The 10,740-nt window shown below is 37.0% G+C and overlaps 1 protein-coding gene across 2 annotated transcripts in view; it reads left to right on the top strand.

The window, feature by feature from the left end:
* Positions 1–622: 622 nt before the first annotated feature.
* Mmp16 (matrix metallopeptidase 16) overlaps positions 623–10,740 on the top strand; it is a 306,078-nt gene continuing 295,960 nt past the window's right edge. For both annotated transcript variants that reach the window (XM_045144394.1, XM_004656918.2), the window contains exon 1: positions 623–815. In XM_045144394.1, the coding sequence (XP_045000329.1) occupies positions 684–815 (132 nt within the window). In that variant the 5' untranslated portion in view covers positions 623–683. The remainder of the gene's footprint in view (positions 816–10,740) is intronic.

Here is a 10,740-nt window from a genome sequence, read left to right as displayed (position 1 = left end):
ATGGGTCTCTTCCTCTCTCCTTCCCTCCGTGTGTGTGTGCGTGTGTGTCTGTGTGTGCGCGTGCGTGTGTGTGTGTGTGTGTGTGTGTGTGCGTGTGTGTGTGTGTGTGCGCGTGCGTGTGTGTGTGTGTGTGTGTGTGTGTGTGTGTGTGTGTGTGTACGCGCGCACGCGCGCCAGCGCCCGGGCCCCGCGAGCCGGGCAGACCCCGGGAAGGAGGAGTTATGTAGATTACGGATGAACGTTCTGGAGGGGGAGCCGCGAGAGGAGGGAAGGAGAAGCAGAGGCTGGAGAGCTGGGAGCGGCGGAAGCCCTTCCCGCAGAAGCTGGGGCCGCGGCGTAGGAGGTGGAGGCGGAGGAGGACGCGCGGGCTGGAGGCGGCGGCGGCGGCGCAGAGTCCGATCCGCCGGTGAACTTGGGCGCCGCGTTCCGGGTGACGGAGCCCGGAGGATGGTGATCGCCAGCTGCTGCTGAGCCTGCCTCGCCGCCGCGGCTTCTCCCAGGCTGCCAAGTACCGGGCCATATCCTCCTGTGGCCCGGGTGTGGGTGAACCTGCGAGCCGTACCCACCCACCCACCCTGAGGACTTTTTTTTTTTTTTTTTTTTAAAGGAAACGAGGGAGGGAGGGATTGGGAAAAGGGAGAAAACGAAGGGGAGCTTGTCTATCCATTGAAGCACAGTTCACTATGATCTTACTCACAGTCAGCCCTGGAAGACGGTTGGATTTCGTGTATCATTCGAGGGTGTTTTTCTTGCAAACCTTGGTTTGGATTGTATGTGCTACAGTCTGCGGAACGGAGCAGTATTTCAATGTGGAGGTAAGAGTGCAGGGCTTCAAGTCCTTTCCCCTTGTCTGGGCTGCTCCTTGAAACGTTTCACTCCTCGGATCCTTGTGGCTCAGAGCACATTGTTTCTTCCCAGCCAGTCATCGAAACCCTTGTTGAGTTTCCCAGTGTTTTAGGTGATGGATGCCTGGAGACCAACAATCCGTTATCCCCAGCAGCACAAAGCACGATGCTGCGCGCTCAAAGACACAATTATAGCGGGTCAGTGCTGCTTACCCAGGGAAGAGCAGAAGCTCTACATAGAGCAAAAGAGTATCTTAGCGAGGAAGCTTGAGTTGTTGCTCAGTAAACAGAATTGATGGCCTGGCATCGTGTGCCGCCTGGGTATTGTTCCTGAAATATTTCTCCCTGCGGTTGATTCTTAACAAAGGAGGCTAAAATCAAAGAGGAGAAAAGCGTGGGAATACCAGATATGTTTAATAACATTATTCGTGACAAGACACTTGAGTAGACAGGTCTTTCTCATTTAGGTATAACTTAATACATTGAAAGAAGATCTACAGAGGACAGGAAATCCATCTCTTTTAAGTGTCCCCCCCTCCGCAACTTAAAATAAACGTGACCCCCTGTAATAGTTCCGACGTGTGTTTTTAATTTGATTTCACACTGTCATGGCAAAACTGAGAGGTCTTAGGTTGTCATTTGTTTTACTGTGATAGCTCCAGGAACAGATAGCACAAAGCAAAAGGGAACTTAAGGATAGGGACTTGTCAGACCTCTGCCAAAGTGCTCTCCTTGTCATCAAGCCAACACTACAGCCGGCCATGTGCAGTAGATCAATGGGAGCCATACACACCTGGGTAGTGACAGAGTACCTCACACTTCCATGACCCTCAAAGTGGACACAAAGACTGTGGGAAGATCTGGGTAAATTTTACTTCTCTTGATTAGCACTTATGGCTTCTATGTCTCAGAAGGATTATGATCAAATCTGTAAGAAAGGATGGAATTATTTTTTCTTATGTTGTTGATATAATAATGCCCCCAGTCATGTTGTTGGGAGCATGTTTTTACACAATAGCAGGACCTGTTGCACAGGATTTGAACATGCTTCATGTAACCAATTTATAAACAGAGTGTATGTAATAATGCCATGTGTGAGGCACATTCTGAGTCTGTGTTTACATAAGCTGCTCTCAGGATTCCATGCAGTGAGCGAGGGACAGAGACACAAAGTATTTGGAGAAGTATGAGCCATCATCTCATGAGTTGAAGAAGTTTGCAGACATTAAATAGGAATATGTTACATGTGCATGCATATACACACAGACACACATACACACGCACACAAAACTGAGTATGAAATCAAAAAAGTTTAACCCTTTGTAAAGCACATTTTAATTTTATTCCTGGAAAACAAAAATGGAAAGAAGCTGAACGTCCAGATTTTTCTTGATGGCAAATGTGAACTCTTGAAATAACATGTCACAGATGGATTTTGGTACTAACATTTAAATACAGAGATAATTCAATGTTGGAGTGAAGGAATAGTTCGTTCATGGCCTAAAGGAAGGGACATGGCAAGCTGTTATTTACAATGCTATAAAGAGGGCCTGTTGCTTCTACTTGATGGTGGAGGAGATGGTGGTGGTGGGTGTGGAGGAAGTGGTTAGAGGAAATGCTGCTCTGGGTCTTGCTTCCTATGGGAAGCTGAGCTGGATTGATAGCTACTTGCTTTGACAGTCTGATTTCTTCTAGAATAGTAAGTGTTTGGATGAATATTGTGTGTTTGTTGGGATAAACAGAAATCAGATGGAATTTCTTTATATTAGAACTCCTTTGAATAAGATACTGTTATATGCAGGAAAAGGACAAAGTTGTGTTACTAAAAGGATTTAACTTTTGGATCCCATTATCTCTTCATGTTCTACAATGTTTATGTGAAAAAGGGAAGAAAGTGGAGTTGCTGTCCCATTTTGAAAGTATTAAAGTTGTTTCATCCATGATTATTGCAAAGATGGAACTGTGACAGATTAAAGAGTCCTCTGCCCTCTGAGATCTTAAACTTCACTTAAAGGGAATTTTCTTATGATTCATAGATTTTGTTTCATAATCTATTATTTCAAAATAATTTTCTATGTTCTTAAATACTTCTTTTCTTAAATACTACTTTTTCATTAAATACAAATGCTTTTCACTTGATTTTTTTTAATTATAAGAGTAGCTTCTAGTAAAACCAAAATATCTAAAAGGACAATGACAAGATGTTTTATGACATGTATTTATACCTGATTCACTTTTATTACATTTTTATCTGGCAGAAAACGCACATGGGAAGAAAATTTCATTAATTCCACCTCAGAAGAGGCACATATTATGTTCCTTATTACTGGGTGCAAAACACAGACACTGAAAATGCCTGCTTTAATTGCTTCTCAACAATAATCTTAAACAGTAATAGTATCCATCATGCATGAAGTTCATATAATCATATTTTTTTCTAGTAAGTATACCAAAAGTTATTATAGTTGGAACAAAGCTCCAGAGGGATGCTTTTTATGCTGACAGCTAAGATTACACTGCTTTATTCATCACAGAACTTAACATTTTGTGGTCTTCCTGTACTTTTCATCTGTATGATTTAAGGTTTAAAACCATGTATTTTTCCCTCTGGAGGAAGGGAATAGAGGAATTCATCTTAACTCTTTCTTGGTGATTTTAAAGATAATAAACATTTGGAAATATCAGTTTTCTGAATGGGAGAAAACTTTTGTGGTATGCTTATGAAAGCATATTATGAAGGCATTGGATTCTTTTGTTTTCCTTCTGCTCCCCTTCTTTTATATTTTAATAAATAAAGGACATCTCATAAAGCTAGAAACAGACATCATGGGTAGGGCGATCCAAAGTACATCACCTGTCCTTACATTGTCAAAGCATGACCACAGATAATTGTTGCTCAGTAAATTTGATCCCTTTTAAAGCAGAGGTGCTTCCAGTGTGTAATAATTCCCCCATTGCATAGGATTTACATTGATAATATTAACTAAAAGTTAAAACAAGCTGTCATTGGATAGCAATCCAAATCAGAGGAGTTCATTGGTCAAAAGCAACTAAATTACTAACAGGGAATTATGATTAAGTTTCTACTTCTTAAAATCATCTGTCCCTAATATAGGTATTTTGATCTAAAGGTTTTGAGCTGGTACTTATTTTGGGGTTATACAACAAACATTTTTGTCATAAAATTTGAAAAAAAAAATCACTGCTTATGATGGTAATAGCACAACTTTGGATAATTTGTCAAATATTAAAAGTGTGAAGGACATATTTAATTGATTTTTATCCAATAACACCAATTTACAGTAAGAACAAAAGCATTTAAAGCCAGTTTCATGATAAACTTAAAACAAATAAAGCTGAGTGCTGCATGTAGCAGAATATATGACAATGATAATGGTTTGGTGACAAATAAAACTTCGGGAAACAAAACTTGATTTTCTTACCCCTAATTAAACAAAGAAGAGAGTTTCTATATCCCAAATGGATCTTTCATGAAAAATATTATGAATGGTGATTGGAACCATTTTCTACATTTTCATGAAATGTGTTTATGTAACTGGTAGAGGATTTGTGCATATTTGACATATTTGTCTGGATCTACCTTAAATGTCAAAGTTTGCTTTGTGCAGCTGTGTGCCACATGTGAGATTGGCAATACTTTATCATGAGAAATTTCATAAATAAGTGTATTTATATTGTACAAGTTTTAACATACTCTATATTGATACACTTAAAAAAAAAACTGTTTGTTCTCTACTTGCTTAAATAATCAAGACATGTTATTTCATTTGCTCATGTGCTCACATTTTACCTCTTGGCATTAAGAACTCTACTCAAAACATCTGATAATGCTGTAGTGTAGATGTAAAGGCTGATTGATAACGTATGAGCAACAGTGTTCATGTGATTAATTCATAAAGGTTTTTATCTACTGTAAAGTTGTAGGCAAAGTACAATATACCAAATACACTGGCCTTTTAAAATACTTTTAAGGGTTAAAGCCATTAGCAAGAAGACCAGAAACCTTGGCAGTGTGAAGGTGCACCTAATTCTACCTTGACTCTGCTTTTCTCTGTTAGAGTTTCCTAGACAGATTTTGCCCAGATCGAGAGTCATTTGGGAAACTCTTGCAAAGGCACTCCCATCAAGCAGGCTTGCTCTCCTGCTATTTCACTGAAAACTCCACTGGGAGCAGCATCTAGTCCATAACTCTCCATGTTGGTGGATTTTTCTTTTTCTGGTTCCTCTGTCTCAAGTTTTGTTGAAAGCAGCTTTCCTATCTTTGAAATCAACTTAAAGGGGAAGATGCAAAGCTTCTGGTTTTTCTTATTCATGGTATCTGGCTCTTATTAGAAAAATGAAATGTACATGTTCAGTGGCTTACTTTTTTATGAAGCTGGATTAATCAGTTGTTTCATGTAAATTTCTTTCACTCATTGACCTACCCCACCTATTTACAATGTATCTGTTCAAAATATTTGCAGATGACCAATGAGAAGCTTTTCCTGACAAAGTGTATGGGATATTAGACTTAGTGTGCTGATTTTTTCATTGCAAATTTCTTTCTTCATGCTTCTTTAGGGACTTTCTGGCCCTTTAGCATGTGAATTTCAAAATGAATATATTAATTTTTGGTACTTTCCACTGAATTTTTAAAACATATCTGTGAATCCAATTCTATCTCATTCCATTCCTTTTTTTCACACAAGTTGCTCATTGTGAGCATTAATTAACATATTTGTGAGATGAGGGTACTGATATCTACCTTATCAGCCTGTATTGATGATTAGATGAGCATGTTTCATCTATTATCTATTGATCTGTCTATCTATCTGCCTATCATCTATCTATCATCTACATATGTTTAAAGTTTATGACACAGTTTTACATGGTTAAGCACAGTATGCTTTATATGTCATTATTATTAAAAAAAAGTGTCAATGTTAATGCAGATAGAATTGACATAATGGTATCAAATTACATAACAGTCTACCAGGTTAGGACGTATCAGCTGGTCTAGAAAGATATTATTTAAATAACTTCTCTGATTTTTTTAAAAGTGTAATGTACTGAAAATCCATCAAGCTGACATCAGTACATTTCCTTCCCGTGGGCTTTTCTTAGACAGTTTAGTTCAGGAATGTGGCTTTCACATTTTGTCTCATTTTGTCTTGTCATCTGTTACTATCATAGAATGTCAAGTTCAGCTCACACCTTCTATGACAGGGGAGGGTTAGCTGAAATATGTTCATTTAAAAAAAAATCCCTTAAAAATAAATAAGCCTTTATAATTCAGTGGATCTGCATTGCAATAGGCTACAGAATAATGGGCTTGCTCTCTATACTAGGGATAAGATCCAGTACATATTTCAGTCAAGGGCTTCCACTCTATAGTAGGGCCAAGGTTAAATATATGACAGAGATCAGTTCAGTGTTTCCACTAAGATCTAATACATGCCATAGACCATATTTTTGTTCTACAACTAATTTAAAATATGATGCAATTTTTTAAATTTATATAATATTAATTCAAATGGACAGAAGCATACATTCTACAGCAAGGTTAGCAAAATCATTTTCATGTAGCCTTGGGAAAGGCAAGGTAGCTAGTCACACAGTGTCAGGGAAGCTGGAGCATAGAGGTCACAGGAAGTGCACTTGAACTCTGGCCTTAGCACTAGCCAAGATTTGAACATAGATAACTTATTTAATGTATTTATCTGTAAAGAAAAGAGGAAGAAGGCTGCAAAATGCTGACTTCTGGATACAATATGGCCACTACACTCATGAGTTTATATCATCTATAAATAGTTCCCTGTACACAATTGAGGCTGTCAATATGTTATCAGTTGGGGAAGAATATATGTGACCCCAGACCTCTGCAAGTAGCTAATGGAATCTCATGACATCAATGGTGAAGCTACTGGTAGGTTTCCCATTCCACAGTAAATAACATTTCATCCTTGATCCTGCAAGCAGCTCTAATTTAATGCAACATGTTAAAAAAGTCATGAAAGTAATACGGAGATTAATGGAGAAGAAACATGTTAACAGGAGGGACATAAGAGAAGATAACCAGGTATAATAAGATCAAAATACATTTTGACTTGGTGAAAATGTCAAATATGTAAAAACAATAAAATTAAAGGAAAAATAAATCACCACTAAGGTAATTTTAATTTCTAAATTAGAAGTTTTATTGTAGTTAGCCTATGTCTTAGTATATTCAAGGGTTGTGGGAGATGTTTATCCACTAAACTTGGGGTCAACTGATATCACAAACATAGATCATATATTTTATCTGAAATGATTGCCTTGAGAGAATACAAGATGTGCCACTTATATGTTACATGTGTTACTATCTAGAGTTTCATTTTGGAAATGATTCCAGACTTCCTCTGGGTAGTACAAGCACTGACTTCAAATGATAAGTAAATTTAAAATCAACTTTTGGCCAAGGTAGCAAACTATAAAATCATTATTTAAAACATGGCTTAGTGTTATTTTGAAAATAACTGCATATAAATCATCTAAATATGGTACTTCAAGTGTAAAAGGGGCAATTGGAAATTCAAAGTTAGTTTTAGATGAGTTTTACAGGGGATCTCACAAAACTGATTATCACTTATCTGTCAGTCTGCCTATCTATCTATCTATCTATCTATCTATAAATAAATAATTTATCTATCTATCATCCAAATATCCACACATTTTGTAGGGAAGTAAAGTGGTCATACCAGGTGCATTTGCCTATTGTTAGAACTAATTTTGACACATGATTTGAGAGTTGTTTTTGTGTTCCTCATCACATATTTAATAAAAATTAAATTATACATATTTAACAAAGTATACAGCCTATACAACCAACAAGAAATTACATAGTAAAACTATAAATGGTAAGAAACTATGCAAATAGTGCCTTACGAGCAAAATTTCTTTTGCTTTTTTTCACTAAATTTATTCATTGATTTTTTGAGGTTACTCATGAATCTAAACCCAATTGCTGCTTCTTGTCGTTTAGCCTGCAGAATGGATATTCCATCTGAGTCTCACGAATCCTGTTAGAATCCTTCTTCTCGTTTAGTTGGGATTTGTAGATTGCTTGGTGAACTGAATAACAAAAGCCTAAGCAGTAGAAAGTGAGCTTGGTCTCACTACAGCTCCTAACTTTTGATTAAATGTAACCTTTGGGTGCAGTATATAAAAAGAGGCTAGAGGGAGCAATTGAGCTGTCGACTAAGGACTACAATGGCTTGGAAGAACTTGGTTTAAAATGAAAGATGCTATGGGATGTTTTGAAAATGCCCCACAGCTAACCATAGTGAAGTTTGGAGACACCAATGAATAAAGCTAAGTTAACTAGCAGCCGTTTCCCATGTGACACCAGGGATTTCAAATTTCTTGAACTGAGAAGGAAATTAGCACATCACTGGAGAGTAAAAGTTCTGAACATGACAGTATGATAAAGAATGTTACAATGCAGGACTGCTTATATTTTCTTTTAGTTGTGGACTGTGTCAAACACTACATTGTAGTACCTGTATGTACTCATGTTGTGGCTCTTTATACAAATATGATCAATGAAATGTTGGTCTTACAAAACAGAATTGTGATGAACTTTATTTTTATAATATCTGTAGCAAAGATACAACTCTACACACTCATGAATGTTATTTAAATTTACATATTGGCATTTTAAAATGTTTTTTAGTAATTTATCAAATGAAAACTCTACAATGAATGCAGATTTTGGAACACATTTTGTACCCATTCTTTTTAAATATCCAAGAAATCATACTCAAAATTGTTGAACAACATTATTTAAATAGAAAGTTCATGACATTTCAATTTAAACAGATTTTTACATTACTTACAAGTAATGTACATTACTTACAAGTAAAGTAATAAGATTATTATTATAGAGCAGAAGGGAGGGATTAAAAGACATTGACCAATGCATTAGAGAATTCCACCTAACTAAGATATCATAGCCTATTCACAAACATCATTTTTTAATTTTTATTTTTAGCAAGTCAGTTATGTGAGGTGTGGATAAATGAAATAAGCTGAGTTCCCATGGGCAGACGTTCTCAGGAGGGACAGCTATCATATCACTATAAACTATTCAATGAGATAGAATTTCATAGGGTTTGTTTCACCCACACCAAAGTGAAGTGCAGAGTAAACCTTCTTTGAGAAGAAACTAGATACTTTGAAGAATGGCATTTCATGTCTCCAAGTATCATGTTCCTGACACGATACCAATAAAGTCCAGGACTGTGTTTTCAAACTTGAAGAGCTATCAGTAGACATGTCTATGCATAGGAACTTTTTACAGCTAAATGCCTGTAATGTGTTAGTAGCTTCTTCTTATTTAGAATGGTTAGATATTATCTTTGGTTTTGAATTGCATCCTCTGTGTATTCATTCCTTCTTTACTGTAAATAGCTTTCAGGCCATTTCTTCACATGGTCCACCTGATTCTTTAGTTATGTTCCCAAGGACCCTAATATTTTAAGAATATTGCAGCAGAATTCCAGGTTACAAGTTGAGAAAAATACATGGAAAACCATGTCTGCCATATTCTGTTAAGTGCAAACAAATTTGAGCAAATTCAAGCAGGTTATAGAAAGACATGTATGCCTAGTGGTTTCTAGGGTCCTGATAACATGCAGAATTCAAGAACTACCAGTTGCAAGTAAAATTTTATAGCTGTTTATAATATAGCAAAGTGTATTGCTTGCTCTTGTGTGATGGATTTCGTGTAATTAGTTACTCGATGGAGGATTCATGATTACTTAAATAGTCCTAACCTGTAATAAATCCATGATTCTTACTGCTTGTCTGTAGCTCAGGTCTCGCAGTTGTACAATGCAGGCATTGACCTTTGTAAGAATAGATTGAGTTTCAGTTCCTCTAGTCACTGGTGATGAGGTATAGAATTTGCCACATTCTTTCATCTTCCATGTACATACATTGTGTGTGTGCAGTATGTTTGGTGTATTCTGCATATTATTAAGGCACATGTGCATGCAGAGGTGTATTCCCCGTGCCCACGTGTGATCAGGCATAGACCCCAGAGGGCCCTAAGAAGTCAATAAAGGTGAGAATTAATTTCCAGGTTCCTGAAAAGAAACAGTTGATTCCCCTTCACTTGTTTTTTTTTTTCTTTTTTTAAATTAAAATTTTTAATTTTGTTTTGAGGCAAGCCCAACAGACTTTCCTTTTTTAAAAAATGATTGTGTGTGACAAAGAATTGGCACAACTGGGCTTCCAAACAAAGGAATCAAACTCCAGATGTTTGTGCCACCTTGTAAGCATGTGAGAACTTGTGTGCTTGTGTCACTTGCGTCTCTGGCTGATGTGGGACCTGGAGCGTGCTGGGAGTAAAGGCGTGCACCACACGCACAGCTTAAATATAATATTTTACTCATAATAGATAATATACTTTACTATGAACTATGATATTCAAAGGATATAGGAGGATTTGATAATGTTCTATGATTAAAATTATTGAGTGTTCCAGAAAATGTACATAAAATTTATATCACAGCCAGTGTTTTGGTGCTTTACTTGGAATGGTGTGTGTGTGTGTGTGTGTGTGTGTGTGTGTGTGTGTGTGTGTGTGTGTATGTGTGTTTATAGGCTGGCAAATACTTTGGTTCTGGCATTTGCTATATTTAGAGTTTGCATCTATTGAGGAAAACCTACAAAGAAGCAGATGTATTATTTTATAAACTAGTTATAAAGACAATGGAACTTTCATAGGCATCGACTTGATGCTTGAAATAGTCACTAGGTACATCCCCACTTTTGGCAAAGGGCCTGATATTTTGTCAATGCCTCATTATACAGAGAACTGAAATTCCAAGTTGGTTGTTGACCAATAGATGTA

The sequence above is a fragment of the Jaculus jaculus genome, chromosome 2 (assembly GCF_020740685.1).
Source record: "Jaculus jaculus isolate mJacJac1 chromosome 2, mJacJac1.mat.Y.cur, whole genome shotgun sequence".
NCBI lineage: Eukaryota > Metazoa > Chordata > Mammalia > Rodentia > Dipodidae > Jaculus > Jaculus jaculus.
The sequence above is the reverse complement of the archived record's forward strand: the minus strand, read 5'-3'. Positions and strand labels throughout refer to the sequence as shown.